Source organism: Zonotrichia leucophrys, chromosome 8, assembly GCF_028769735.1.
Source record: "Zonotrichia leucophrys gambelii isolate GWCS_2022_RI chromosome 8, RI_Zleu_2.0, whole genome shotgun sequence".
Lineage (NCBI taxonomy): Eukaryota > Metazoa > Chordata > Aves > Passeriformes > Passerellidae > Zonotrichia > Zonotrichia leucophrys.
In genome coordinates this window covers 25322541-25338366 of record NC_088178.1, presented here as the reverse complement: position 1 = coordinate 25338366, position 15826 = coordinate 25322541, and the positions used below count along the sequence as shown (strand labels likewise).

Below are 15826 nucleotides of genomic sequence, written 5' to 3'. Positions count from 1 at the left end.
ATGCTTCTGTCACATCCCAGTTATCCCACTGCACCTCCATAGTTAATTACTTTTGATGACTTTCTCATCACAGCATGAACTGAGCATGACTTTATCTGGTGACAGGATAATCTCATTACAGATGATGATCTTGTTAATGAATATCCCCAAGACAGAGCAATCTCATTATTAGCCCCCTCAGGATTTGCCACCTAGGAGCCAAGGTAAGATCAGATTCCAGCTGAACATCCTCCCAAATCCTAAGGCCCTGCATCTTGAGGCTGAGGTAACAACCCTAACTCACCTGAACCACTGGACATATTTAATTAGGATTTTTGTCCCTAAGTACTTCTGGAAATGCTTCTCAGGTGAGCAATCCAGACAAGGTTCATCCCTCTGTTGTTCTGCAGAACCAACACAGCCCAGAGGCATCAAGGACAACAGGAACAGTGGTGGCTTCCCCACAGTGACAGTGGCTTCCCCACAGTGACAGTGGCTCCCCACAGTGACAGTGGCTTCTCCACAGTGACAGTGGCTCCCCACAGTGACAGCGGCTCCAGGGCAGCACCAGGGAGGGAAGGGGAGTGAATTCTCTGTCCCCTTGGCAGTGCCCTCCCCCAGGGACTGCTCTGCCTGCAAGTGACAGCTCTGCTGCTCAACACTCAGCCCTTCACACCTCTGATGTCACCTGCATCATGTATCTGTAAAGAACCCTGGAAATTGTTACCATGAAAAACATCCAACTGGTTAAAAATCAGCCTGATTCTCATTTTTCTTTTCTTTTTTTCCCCTGGGAATGTGGAGATGGAACAGTGCTGTACTCTAGTACAATATAGGTATCTACTCTGTGCAGCACTGAGCTGTCAAACTGGCTCAATGGCCTGTGGAACTTCAGCCTGAGTTCAGTCCTAAAAATCTAATAACAACACAGAGGTTTTTTAACAGAAAATTGTCACATTAATTTGAGATAAATATATTTAACTGTTTTATTTAAAAATGTTTTAGAATAATTTAAAAAAATGTTTTAGAATACTTATTCTTCTGCATGGACTCATCCAAGGGACATGTCAAGGAACAAAGCAGCATTCCTACTACTGTATTTTCAATATGCAGTGCTGTGTTTGTACACAGTGCTTTGCAGACACACAGAAAGCTGGGATTTTTATCAAATCACATGATAAATAAAAGCAAAGAACAATGATTACAAGACTGAGAGCTGCTGAGATGCTCATTTTCTAAATTATCCAAACTCCAGTGCAGCCTTGCTCCTATAGTGTTAACAAAACCCATGCTGGATGGGAGATTGGCAATGCAGAAAAGCAATACATTTTCTTAATTAATCTAGTGGATAGCTGGAACCTGAACACTAAATCCACCCATTTGATTTCATTAAATCTACTATAAAGGTTAAGCTGCACTTTAGCATTGGCTCCAGACAACCTCTCTCAGCAGTGTGAGGTCAAGGAGATCTCATTCAAGGAGGTGCAGCTTAGTAAATATTTATGAGAACAGGCCTGATGAACAGATCTGTTTTGATGAGAAAGCTGGACACACCAAATAATAAATGTGGTATTTTATTTCACCTGTACTTTTCCTGAGATGTATGCTTTGGGGAGTTCACAGAGAATTATCCAAAGGGAAATCTCAATTTAAAGCCCCGAACCACACTGCTGGCAGTGGGAAATGCAACCCCAGACTCAGATCACTTGGGAACTGCATCAGGGTCTGTGTCAGAGCAGCCTGAAGGAACCTCAGGGCCAAAGGGAGCCCTGTCCAATCTGCCTGTACAAGAGGGTCAGGGGGAGCTAAATCTCATGGTGGGAATTGTATGGCTTGGCACAGGCAAAGTGTACAAGCAAGAGGGACACTGGTGATGCTGTGCTGGGCAGGGAGCTGAAGAGCAAAGATGTGATGGGTCCCTCCCAGCTCAGCAGGTTCTGTGACTGCATGGGTCTGTTATTCTCTGATTCTGTGGAAAGGCTGAAGTGATCACAGCATGTTCTTTGCTCCCAGCTGGGCAGCAACACTTCCCATGGAGGTGTTTCCTCTGGATCCCATCCACTGTCCCCAATTTAGACTGAATTACAGTCTGCTCCCAATGTGCTCCCAGGCAAAGCAAAAATATCTTGAATTTACTTTGAAAGAAAAAAAGTTATTCTTTTTGCTAAAGAATGGACTATATGACAAAACTGCCCCTTAGTGCTTTTCATTTTAAAATTGTGTCCCCACTTTACACAGGAAGGGCTGAGTGGGTTGATTAGACTTTCTTCAGAGGTCCATTCAAACCCGAATTATTCTATTATTCTGTAAAATTCTGTGTAGAGTATGACACACAGAGTTTTAACAACTATTGCCACTGCTCCTGTGAACTGAGCCATCCCATGTGTAACTTGTGTAAAACTGTCCCTGGAATTTCAGGGAAGAGTCAGTAGGATTCAGTCCCCACATGTGCAGCCTGAGCTTGCAAATTCCTTCCAGTAAGCAGGATCTGGGCTGGCACTTGGAAAATGCCCCTTCAGACACAGAGACAGCTGCAGTGTCACTGGCAAGCTCACTGAAACACTGACACACAGAATCAGCTGTCAGAGAAGCAGGCAGGATGGAATAATTCAGAAATTAGGCTGTCAGCTGCATTAATGTAATGCAAAATAATGTTCATTTAAATACAATTTGTGCTGTGTTCTCTTCCCACAGCTTGATGTCTGGGCTGGCAGCCCTGGATGCCAAGACTTCCAGTCGCTTGGGAATCATAACTGTCACTTACTACCTGTGGACAACCTTTGTGGCCGTGGTTGTGGGAATAATTATGGTGTCCATTATCCACCCTGGTGGAGCAGCCCAGAAGGAGAGCACTGAGGAGGGTGGAAAGCCCATCATGAGCTCTGCAGATGCACTGCTGGACTTAATCCGGTAACCACATCCATTCTTTCTGCTTTCTGAAGGCAGGAAAACGTCACATTTTGTACAGAGCTGCAGGAGGAACTGTGGCCTGAGCCTCAGTTCTGAATCTTAAGGATAAATATTTTGTTGAGACTGAGAAAAAAGTAAGTTTCAGAAGATAATTTTCAAGTAATCAGATGTTTATACTGGCTGTTTCTTGTAAAATTTCAATGAATGGCCACCAAGCAACAGCAATGGAGCAGGTTGTTTGTACCCCAAGGACTCCATACAGCCTGTGCACCTCACCATCAAATCCATTATTAGGGTCAAGGGAGTAATAAAATTTAATGTTCATTTAAATAAGAGTCGACAGCTGCAACAGGCAAAGCCTTAAATAAAAGGGTGAAACACATATTTTTCAGAAAATAATTCTTAAAAGTGCAGTTACAGCTGTTCTTGGCAATTTGCGGATAAAGGACACAATTACAAAAGACCACTGCTTTTGGGGTTTTCTTATTCATTTTCTTATTCTGCTTTGAGGCTTTTCCTTATTCATTTTATTTTGTTTGGCAAAAGACACACTTGTTCTTTTAGAGCAGCATTAGGGCACTACTGGAATTTGATGGCCTTGCCTGAAATCCCTTTTTATCCCAATATTTCAGGTGCTAGTGGGATTAGGTTGTTGACTGAACATATTCTGTGCCTCAGATTTATTTTGCTCAGGCAGAAAGACCAAGTTTTGACTTTGTTGGGTAGTTCCTCAAGTTGCTGATCTCATACTACATCAGTCAAGGGCTTTCAGGCCAAGTGTGTATCTACCACAGAGAATTCTCTTTGGAGTTCAACTTACTGAAATTTAAAATGGTTCACAGTTTGCCTTTCAAAAACCCAAATTCCTGACCCTGACAGCATGACAGCACACAAAGTACTTTAATTAGACTTATTTGGACTTCAATCAGAAGGAACTGGGAAGAGAAGCTTACAAAAGACTCTTTTTTTTTTTTTTTCTTTCAAGTTACCTTTACCCAGGCCACCTGTATTTCTTCAAAGTCTTTGTGAGAATCGGCCAAATTATTTTAGTCATGGAGCAGCAGCAGAGAACAATGTGTTTTGTAGCTTCTCACAAAACCAGCACCTTCATCTGCACTGGGTAGATCTCTCTCTGTATCTGTCCAGTGACTTTGCCATGAGGGATGGATGTGCAGAGCAACTCCCACATCTGTTGGTGCCATGGGGTTAAGCCACATTATTCTGTTTCTGCTGCACAAAGGACTGTAATTCCTACACCAAGAGCAGGTTACAGGAGCTGTGAATCCCTCAGTAGGACAGAGTAGCATAAGAAATAAAGAGAATCTAAGAAAAGCATGACTTTAAGACTCTGTTCATAGTGGCAGTGTCAGGGACCATTCCCAGTGTGCTGGGCTGGTTCTGAGGCCTCAGTCAGAGACACTGAAAGGCACAGTGGGACACACAAAGATCCATCCAACTGCACCTTACAGCTCTGCCTGGGAAGGTCTCCCTCACCACAGGTCCTCATTCCCTTTCTCACACCAGCCCAGTTGCCTTTAGAGGCTCAGAGTAAGCTTGTCATGGAGATGAGTTAGATGGAAAGTCATCTGGGTTTTCAAAATCAAAATTTACTGTACTATTGTGTTTGCAAGAAAAGACCAAGACCTGAGTTACAAACTCATCTCTTCACCTCTGCCTGGCTACTCCCTGCACACCAGGGGTGTTGTGGTGAGGTTTGGGAACACTTTATTCCTCTGAGCCTTGCTGCTGGTCAAAAAACATTTGCAAGTATCTTCTAGGATTTCATTTTTCTACAAACATTTATCCAAGCAAATCATAATAGCATGTGTGCACATTTCAGGTATTCAAGTTTCCAAGCAGCCACGTGCTTCTAGTCTGCAAAACCTTAAATTCTTCACTGGTTTGGGCAGGTGTCAACAATGACAAGGTCAACAAGCCCCTCTCATTACCAAAGGTTAAAAAGAGAGAATCCAGCTCAGTATTTTTTGCTGTGCTCAGCATCAGCCACAGCTGCAATCTTTCTATCCTGAGAGCACAAACGGATGGTTTTTATTCCTCTGCTACAGAAATAACCACACTTCCTAAGCAAATAAATAAATAATAACAACAGAACTGTGGGGAATGGGCTTTCAGCCTAGGCAAACACTGTGGGTGAAATTCTGGCTCTGCTGCAGTCAGTTGCAAGACTCAAATATCTGTGTGGAAGTCTGGATTAAATGTAATGATGTATCTGCTGGTTTGAGCTAGAAAAGCTGATCCTTTAGCTCAATGATAAATCACTTCCATTCACAGCTGGAAACCATCTTTTTCAGCCCAGATTGGCTTATCTTCTCAATTCATTAATTTCCTCTCCATTTATCAATTGCATATGTGCCCAGAAGTTTACACAGGAAACATCTGGTATTCTGCAAATGAAGAATGCTAAATGCACAAGTGAAGAGATGATATATGTGACATTACTGTGGGGTTAATTTTAAAAGCATGAATCTTGGCATGGGGATACATGTATTCACCCTCACTGATTTCAGATTTGAAGTCACTTTGAAAAGATAAAAACCATTATTTTATGTGATGTTATATATGACATTGTCAAGTCTAGAACTTTTGGGAGGAATGATGTTGCTAGAAATTGAATGTCTTTAATTTTTGTGCGAGATTTTTGCTTTGAGTAGTGGTTTTAATTAGAAATTAAAGAACATACTGAATTAGCAAAAAATGAAACCAAAAACTAGTGCAGACCCTCATGGTTATACTAAACACTTGCAACACCAATCAATAACCACATTATTATTATTATTATTATTATTATTATTATTATTATTATTATTATTATTATTATTATTATTATTATTATTATTATTATTATTATTATTATTGAATTATTTTGTAAATGGTGTTTCCCCTGTATATTTGTCTATTATATAGGAAAAAGAGAAAGTAAAAAAAACAAACAAAAACTCCAGACAACAATGATTTGGTGAGGAGATAATAATTCTGAATAATTCTCTGTATAATCCTCAGGCAAAGGATCATGTTGTCTTTAAACACCTGGTGCTTTATGAGTTTTTATAGATTTATTTCCATGATGTGGAATTCTTCTGTGAGGTAGGCAAGGACCATTTTCCTTTCTTAGAGCTAGAGAACCAAAACACATGGAAAAGAAATTACTTCACTGAGGATTGTTCAGAAAATTCTGTTGGGCCACAAGAAATATTCCCAGCTCATACAAGAGCTGGTAGGGTTCTTGTAGGATTGTGGCTTTGGGGCATCTCAATAGCAGTGAATCAACAAACATCTCTGCCTTCTTCTTCCTGTGGGAATTACTGAAATTAACTTTATACTTTGTCTGCAAAAATAAGAGTGAAATTTTAATAGCCTTTCATGAGTTAAGAAATTAAGAAAGGCAAGATACAAATTTTTAAAAGTAATTCAGCTTTTGTGTATTTTATTCAAAAGGACAAAAAGGAACAACAGACTTACAGGAATAGTGTTCCATTTAAAATATTAGGTTTACTTTTGTAGCATAATGACCAGACTAGGAGAAGAGAAAATGCCTTTAATTTGGGGACAAACATTTGCAAAACTCATTCTGTGAGCCAGGAGGACACTGTTGACATTAGCAGTTAATATTTCTATGACATCTGTTACCTTTGATTTAGAAGGGGAGATTCTGCTGCAACTGAAATCGTGCCACCTGCATTTCCCACCAAGGGAAATAAAATTTGGCTTATGAATTAAACAAACAAGCAAAATCCCAGCCAAACTGGGTTTCCCCTCCTGTTTTAGATCAGGCTGGCTGCAAACCTGGGCACCAGCAGGTGCAGGGTTCATGCACATGATTGGTTTTTCTCAAGTCTAACAAGACAGAGTGGCATCACAAACTTATTCAGCTCAAAAGCCCCAAATAAACCAATTCAGTGAGGGCAGACAGGATCAAATCACATCTTGATCCATGAAAAATAAATTTGTACATTTCTGAAGTTTACTGGAGGGAGAAATCAGAGCATTTTACCACTGAAAATTCAGGATTGCATCCAATTTAATAGCAGGTACCCAGAAAATCAATTTGGCTTAACCAAGAGAGGCTTTATTTTTATAGCAGTAAGAGTTAGAAGAGGATATAAACACTGTAGAGGATTTATGTTTTCATGGGAATCCTGAGCACTCTTTAAAATCACTTCCTATCCCTTTTTTCAAGCTAAGGGCTATATTCCATATTATTGAAATTGTATTTCTTGAAAATAGGGCAGGAAAAAAACTCAGCATCTATTGTAGTGTGGAAAAAGTCCAGGCTGTGCAGAATCAGGAATCACACCTTTGGAAGTTTACAACTGAAGACTGAATTGTATGTAGGCACAGTCATATATTTTAGAGTGCATTAAATGATCCAGCTTTAAACTGTGAAAGAACTTTTGAAAATAAATATACTGTACATTAATGCATCTTTTGCCAAAAGCTACTGTGCACTAAGACAGAAATATTTATCTGTCTCCTATGGCAAAGCACCACTTTTTACTTTTTTCAGATTGCCAGGTTGTTTTCATCTCACAAAACCAGCCTTATGCCAGAAATGTTCTGCCCTGGGACCAGGTCTTTGCTTCTGGTTAATTTTTTTAAGAGTTTAATCTCCACAGGAGCCCCAACTTTAAGTATTTACAAAGAACTCTCAATCCTCAAACTGTGTGGTCTCTACTTGGCACAAAATGAATCCAAGATGGAATAAAGATAATTCCATGATGAAAACCCCCCTGAGGAGATGGGCTATGAAGCAAATTCTGCTCTCTGGTCAGGAGGCTTTAGTCACAGAGGGTGAGGTGCACAGGAGCAGGAATTAAAAGTGCACTAGGAAAGCTCTGACCTTGCAGGAGAATTTGTTGTCCATCCTCCTGACAATTGGTCTGGAGCTCTTCCAGTGCCAACACACACTTTTCATGGAATAACTTGCCTTGCTGGAACCACAGGGGAAATATGCTGGGCCTGTCATGTTACCTTAGATATAATTCAGCCTTTTTGAGATGCCTAAAGCTGTGATGTACTTGTGCTTCCACTTTCAGAGAGCCACAGCCCTTCTTTCAGAGGAAGCAGGGTAAGAAAGTTCAGATCCCTTCCTGCAACTGAAATGCCATGCAGCCCTCAGGACAGATAAAAAGTCCACATTTGACAAAATGATTCCACTGCTCTGATCTTTGAGAAAAAAAATAAAGCAAGACAGTAACTTAGACCCAATTAGTGATTTTTGCATTCTGTAAGTACTTTTTATCCCAATAATGAGGATTTTAGTGCCTCATTAATTCTGCAAAAGCCTTCTTTGGTCCTTTTAGCAGGAGGCAGTATGACTGATACTGAGAAATTAGAGGCACCAGAGATGACTACTGATGTGCAAGATGGTTTCTCACATGGTCCCTGCTATAGCTTGGGGTTTTTTGTCTTTCTGGATTAAATTTTGCCCTTGCTTTCAGCAGTGCAAACCCTGCTGGAGCCCCTGACACCAGCAGGAAGGTATCAGATGTGTGACTAAGGACAGGACTTGTGCCTCATGTGTAACAGTAGTGAGGAGTCCACACAGCTGATGATGAATTCATGCAGAGGACATAAAAAGTAAACAAATTCTTGAGACTGAGGTAGTGTCACTGAGAATGACCTCAGCCTATAGTAAATAGAAGCTACAGTGCTGTTCATTCTTGGAAAAACTTGGAAATTTTACAGTTCTCATGTCAAGACATTCAGGCTCCAGTTTTGCCCTCTGTCCCCTTGGTGTATATAGTGACAGGGTAAGGTTTCAAACATATAAATATTCAAATATTGTCAAATTCCCAGCCTTAAAACAATGTTCTTGCAAGCTCAGCTATGCTTGCTCAAATCTGAGAGCATCCAAAGCTGCTTTCTGCCTAGTGCAATATAGGCCAATAAATATTATGAGGACACATGTGCAGCAAAACCTCAGTCTGGTGGCTTTAATTCCACAGCGTGGGAGACTGCAGCCAGACTGTCTGCTGTGGCAGGGATTAGGGGCTGATAACATCCAAGTCTGAGAGCAAAACCAGATTGGGGCTGCAGAGCACAGAGTGCCAGAGGGAAGGGGTGCTCTGAGTCAAGGAAACATCTGCCATACCTGTGGCAGTCCTGTGCTACAGCCACTGGCCTCATTTCTGACTGAAAGGATCTGCAAAGGCTGAGTGCTCTGAGTTAATGACACCGTGGCCAGCACTCAGAGTGAGTATCTCAGATATTCAGCAGCATTACTGGAACCAGAATCTGGCCTGTTATTTTTAATAGAAGTTATCCAGGAGATGTGCAGGAGCTGTCCCAGTGGCTGCAGGCTCATGTTCTCTGCACAGTTAACAGAGTCACAGTGACACAGTTTAACTGTGCTGCTCTTTGTGCCACTGCTGTGGTTCTGAGCCATCCACCCCCTAAAGAGACAAGAGAGCTCCCACATCCTGGGGGCAGTGCTGAAGAATGGCTTCCTAACACTACTCAGATTCCCAAAGCAGCTGAAATTAGGGGAGCAAAATCAACCAACTCCATTAATTCATAGGTCAGTTGCTGGGAGACAATGGGGAAGGGAAGAGGACCTTGCACTTTTGGCAAGATGCTAATTCATCCTTGGCAAGATGCTAACTCATCCTGTGCCTCATGGGACCCTCAGACCTGCTGCTCAGAGCAGGTGCTGCCTGCACTTGATACAAGTCTTTAGGATTTCCTCAAAATCCACGACTACCAAAGTGCAGAACATATGCTGCCCTAGCTGTCTCATATTACATGTACATGCACATTCCTAATTCCATACATCTACATCTGAACCCTCTCACCCCATGCAGAATTAGGGAAGGGCTCCACAATGTGCTCGTAGGACGCAGCAGCCTGTGCAGCACAGATGTGATTAGTGGGTCACTTGTGCCCGTGTGCTGCTGTCACAGCAAAGGCAGGCCAGGCCTGCTGGGCCAGCTGGGCTCAGCAGCTCAGCTCTGCAGAAGGTTCACTGAGCTGATATTGAAGTTTCATGCACATTCATCCCTTTAGCCTCAGCTGAATACTCCTGCTCTATCTGGCAGAGTTCCTGAGGCAGAAGATGCTCTGGGAAATGTTATTCCTCAGGGCAGGCAGTATTTAGCTGTTAATTTTTATGTAACCAGAAAGCCCATGTCTTCAGTTTCTGTTTTACAACAATATCCTTGTCTCAGACCTAAATTTATCTTTGTTTTAAACCAGATTCAGTCACTGCTGTGCAGTAGGTTTAATTCCCTACTCTTATGTGAAATTATTTCTGCTCGGAATGCTGAGCTGAGCCACTGAGGTTAGACAATGCTGCTTGTGCTAGAGAAATGAATCCCAGATCACATTAAGTTTCCTGCATTATTATTTTGTGACCTGTGTCTTGTAAGCAATCTGCAAGCAATGCTGCAACTTCAGAATTATTTTATCTGCTTGGCTTTCTTAACTGAACAAACACAAGAGTATTTATAGGTGTTGACAGCAATGATGAGCTCAGTTTGAATCACTCCTTCCCAAGTGCCAGCAGTGTCTTTAATTCAGGCTACATCAGTGATAAACACAGTGCCTGAATAGAGACACAGCCTCACTTTATGATCTGGGGACCTGATCCATGTGGGTACAGCTGGATCTCACCCAGAGCTGCACAGAGATCTGCAGGGGCCAGTCTGGAGGCAGGCTGGGTGCTGGAACAGGGTGGGCAGAGATGGACAGGGTACAACACTCTGCCATTTACAGAATCACAGAATCACAGAAATTCTAGGTTGGAAGAGACCTCTAAGATCATCGAGTCCAACCCCTGTTCTAACACCTCAACCAGATCATGGCACCAAGTGCCACATCCAGTCTTTTTTAAACTCTTCGAGGGATGGTGACTCCACCACCTCCCTGGGTAGATGATTCCAGTATTTGACCACTCTTTCTGTAAAATACTTCCTCCTTAATTCTAGCCTGTATCTCCCTTGACGCAGCTTGAGACTGTGTCCTCTTGTTCTGTCTGCTGTTGCCTGGAAAAAGAGACCGACCCCCAGCTCACCACAGCCACCCTTCAGGAAGTTGAAGAGAGTGATAAGGTCACCCCTGAGTCTCCTTTTCTCCAGGCTGAACAACCCCAGCTCCCTCAGTCGTTCTTCATATGGCTTGTGTTCCAAGCCCTTCACCAGCCTCGTTGCTCTCCTTTGGAGACATTCACTGTGCTCTGTGCTGGGGAAATGCCCATGAGTGGATTCTGAGCCAGCCTGAAGCTCCCACTCTGCAGCACCCCCAGGACTCAGGTTTGTGGGCAGGATCCCACAGGAGGACCTTGTGAGGATCCAGCCAGCCTTCCCATCCCAGTTCCACACTAAAATGTCAAATCCTCCATGTCACTCTCCCTTCAGTCTCTTGTTCTGAGCCATTCCCAGGTGATCCTTGCTAAACATCCAGCTCATGGCTGGCAATATCAATGTGCAGTATCAAACAAGTGCAATATCAAAACATGGCCCTCAAGCAAGAAGTGTTTCTGAAGAGGCCTGACAGAACCAAGAAACCTCCCCAATTACCTTCCATCTCTAGGTGGCAGTTCAATTCCTTCTTCTCATTTTTTGTTTTTAGTCCATTAAAGTTCTCATTCACCAATTGCTCTCTTAAATGTTTTTGATTAACAAAACTTAATTTTGGCTAATACTGGATTTTCTCAATCCAAGTAAACCTGCTTAAAATAAAAATAAGCCGAGGCCCTGGCAAACACATTCAGGTCATCCTTTCACCAGATAAATTGTGTAATTTTGGTAAGGCTAGTCTCAAAGATTGGATCACAGTGCATAATTTATTAAAAAATATTGGGAGAATTCCAGCATCTAGTATTAAGTGGGTAGTTGTAATTCCTGCAGGATAAAGAATGATAAAGAAACAAAATGCTTTAATCCTCTACAAATTTGTCTAACATTTAATCTAGCTACTAACCATATGATATTTCCTTTCTCAAGCAGTCTTAATTGTTCTTAATTCTACTAATTAGGACTATGAGGGAGAAAGTGGAAATCATCAGCAATTAAACTGATGTTTCTGTGCAAAGCCACAGCTCGTACGTGAGGTGCATATTCAGAGCTGTGCTGGAATCTCTGTGTGCATCTCTGCTTCCAGAATATTCCACATTCACACAGCAGGTCAGAGCACAACCACCCCCCTGAGCACCCCTGCAGCACCTTTCAGCCCAGCACAACAAAGACAAGTTAATATTAATGAAGCCTGTAACAATCTGGAAGCAGAATTCCCTTATGAGGCACAGTAAAGCAGTAACACCTTTACTCTCCTGTAACATCCTCTCCATCTCACCAGGCCAGCTCCATCCCAGCTGGTTCCCTGTGCCAGTCAAGCCCCAGGGCTCAGGTTGTGCCTGCACCTGACAGGGAAAGGATGCACAGCTGCCTCCTGTCTGTGCCTTGCTCTGGCTGCAAAGCATTTGACATTTGAACCAGACAATCAGCAGCTCCATGGACAGTCTGCAGAGACAATCCAATGCCTTTATGAGACTCATCTGCTCAAGCAGCAGGCCAACAAATTCCTCTCATGTTCAGTCTTCTGTTTCAATCATTAGACAGTACTGCTATCACTTAATTAAAATTTTTCTCCCAGAGTTCTCCCTAAAAATGATAATCAATTACCTCTTTGTAGCAATTGCTCTCAGTGATTGGTGCTTCTGATGCAGAATCTACCTAATACTTTCAAGGGTGACGATAGTATCATGTTATGATCACTTTAAATAGAAAAAAAATTGTGTTTTCTAAGCCAGTGCTGCACAGTGACTCCATTAGCAACAAGTAAGTGTTGCTGCTGCTGCTGCAGAGAGGAAAGCAGCTCTGGAAATGTCCCTGGTTCAGTATGCATTCAACTGTCTGTGCACACAGCAATTCTCTTAAAAACTGAGAATAGGGTTTTCACATATATTTGAGGGTTAACCTGACTTGGGGTTTAAGCAGGACTTTGAATTAAAAGTCATTTTGTCGGAGAACTCAGGAGTTTTTCCTTGCATAAATACGGGTATATGAAAGAAGATAATTGGGTCATAGACTGTCCTTGTCTTCTGCCCCAAGGTTCAGAAGCTTAGAGTTGGAAATAAATCAGTTCTGAAAATGATCCTATTAGAATATCACACAAATCTTGGTTGCCAAATGCTGAATGGAAATGTATGACTTTTTAGCTGTTTTTTTCCCAATTATACTATGATTCCTCTTTGAAGCCTGCAGAGGGTGTGCTCTCCATTTCAAATAGGGATTGAATGTCTGTCTTTCTAGCTCAAACTGAAATTATAAATTAGCTCCATATATAATTGTGTGAAATGTTACAGAGTGAGATAGATAGAAAGTCAGAAAAGGTGACAAAAAGAGTCCCTTTTGGAATTGAAAATCTATTGGTGCCCCTGCAGTCTCAGTGTTGGGTCATTGCCTTCCTCTGTAGCTCAGCTGTGAGCAAAGATGAAGCTGCTGACCTCATTCAGGTTCTTATTCTGAAGCCTCAGAACTCTATCTAAATAAAATTTATCAGTGTACAGCTCTAATCTCAACTCTTTTAATCAGGAATGAGATCCTCTTTTTGAAAAGCAAACTGTTCTTGACCAAACCACTGCAAAGTCTACATCACTTGCAATTTTAGTGGTAAAAATATATCGGGGTACTAGAGTTTATCAATTAGCACAGGAGTACTTAGAAGTGCCACAGATTACAGCACCCAGGGGTCTCAGGAATACATCCCTGACTGTCCTGAACAGCTCATTATCCAAGTAGGGAAGGCAAAATATGGACTAAAAGAATATTCATCTCCCCAGTTAGCAGAAAGGGAAGGGGAAGGGAATCATAGCAATTCTGTCACCTCAGTTACAACATGGAGACTGGCAGAGCCAGAATCTGCAGCCAGAGCTCCTGGGTCTCCCCCAGGTGTTTGGAAGCAAGTCCCAAAAGCTCAGTTCTGAGGAGCTGTGTCTCTGTTGGGCTGTGCTCAGCCAGGCACAGCTGTAGGGCACAGCTGGGCACAGTGGCATCCTCTGCACCTGCCCAGCCCCTGCTCTCCATCAGGGCAAAGAACTGATTTATTATGGCAGACCCAACACACAGTAAAAAGAAGTTGGTTTCAGTTCCATAGAAATTATTCTTCTATCTGTTCATTTTTAGGAACATGTTTCCAGCCAATCTTGTTGAGGCCACATTCAAGCAGGTAAGTGGCAATATTCCTTTTATTGATGAAAGACATGAGGCAGCATTATGTGAAACATGTACCTTTGTAAAACACAACCCAGATATAGACATGGCATAGGAGTGCAGACACTGTTAGTACCTTCAGCGTTTAGGAATTAATGAGTCCCATTCCATTAGCCTCAGTAGCCATGGTATCTGAAGGCAAAACAGGGATAAAGTGCTCTCTAGTGTGACTAGAGAATAGAAATGCACTCCTATGTCAGTTCCACACCCACCAGAGGAGAGCTGGAATTTATTTAAGAGCACCCTGCAACACTACACAAGAGAGAATAAAATACCATGTTCAATTAAAGCAACAAAATAATGTATTGGGGAAGAATCTAATTACTCAGGTTGGAATTTGGCAAGAAAAGTTTGTCTAAAAGTTCTGAGGGTGCTGGAGGCATGGCTGTATTCATTTCACCAGGGGGAACATTTCATAGGAACCTCACAAAGAGAAGGGCACTCAGAAGCTCTAGGAAGTCGTTCTTAATTATGTTTTACAGGAAAGTTGCTCTGTTAGGAGGCACAGTGTTTGCTGCACCAGGATTTGATTATAGAATACTCAGGTTTTGTTATGCTTTTCCAAAAATTCAACTGTTTTTACAGATTTTAACAGAAGGGACAGCAGTGTTCATTCTCCTTTTCATGCCAGTCCCTTCAACATGCAGCATTGTTGCAACAGAGCACTTAGGAGGTCTCATTAAACTATTAATTCCTTTGGGATATTGTAGTAAAAGGCACTTTGTTTCCTTTCAGTACCGCACCAGGAGCATCCCCATCATTAAATCGAACAAAGCGTCGGCCGAGAGCAGCACCCGCCGCATCATCATCTACGGCGTGCAGGACGAGAACGGCTCCAACGTGCAGAACTTTGCCTTGGACATCACCCCCCCTCCTGAAGTCATCTACAAATCAGAGCCAGGAGCCAGCGATGGCATGAATGTACTGGGGATTGTGATATTCTCTGCCACCATGGGTAGGTTTCTGGCATGTTTGGTTTGTAATAATCCAAGTGTCCATTCAAGAGGAAAGGACTGGGGTTGGGTTGCTTGGTTTCTTGACTCAGCTTTTTTAACTGTTTCTATCTAAACTTTTCTGGGGAAAAGGCAAGACTGTTACAGAGCTGTACTCCAACTCTTTCAAAGACAAATTTTCAAAAATCTTGATGACTTTTGTTCTATGGAGTTGGGTTTTGTGTGCATTCCCTTACAATCTTTTTTTTTCCTCAATTATTTTGAGCTTTTATTTATGACCCATCTTTTGCTGACCGTAAGACAACCTTGTACAGTGTGCTCAGAGGAGTTTGGAATCACCACCAGTTCAGACCCATGGCCCCTCTACCAGTATGCCAACCCATATTGTTTTATGAGTTTTAAATCTGTGGCTATTCCTTTTTTGATGGAAATCTCTTGATTTTATTTTTGGTATCCTGCAATGAAGATAGTTCTATACCACCTACTAGCTTAGCTTGTAAGAGTAAGAGCTTCTGTCTGGTTTATTTATTTAGTTTAACTTGCTGGAGGAACTCATTGGTGCCATGTGTGTTATATTACGTTTGTGGATTTGAAAGAAGAACTTTAAACAAACATTTCCTAGTTAACCATAAAGTTCTGATGACTTTTATAAGAAAATGCTGATCAAATTTTCCTTATGTAAATTTATTCTTGGAAGTTAATCTGGTCAGCAAAGGTAATTCTATAAAACATCTTTGACTGTATTTATTATATTAT

At 41.9% G+C, this 15826-nt stretch overlaps 1 protein-coding gene across 1 annotated transcript in view; it reads left to right on the top strand.

Moving 5' to 3' along the window:
• The window catches only part of SLC1A7 (solute carrier family 1 member 7), a 48333-nt gene that overhangs the window by 11613 nt on the left and 20894 nt on the right, over positions 1-15826 (top strand). The window contains exons 3-5 of the mRNA XM_064719684.1: positions 2674-2889; positions 14031-14073; positions 14853-15072. Coding sequence (XP_064575754.1) covers positions 2674-2889; positions 14031-14073; positions 14853-15072 — 479 coding nt within the window. The remainder of the gene's footprint in view (positions 1-2673; positions 2890-14030; positions 14074-14852; positions 15073-15826) is intronic.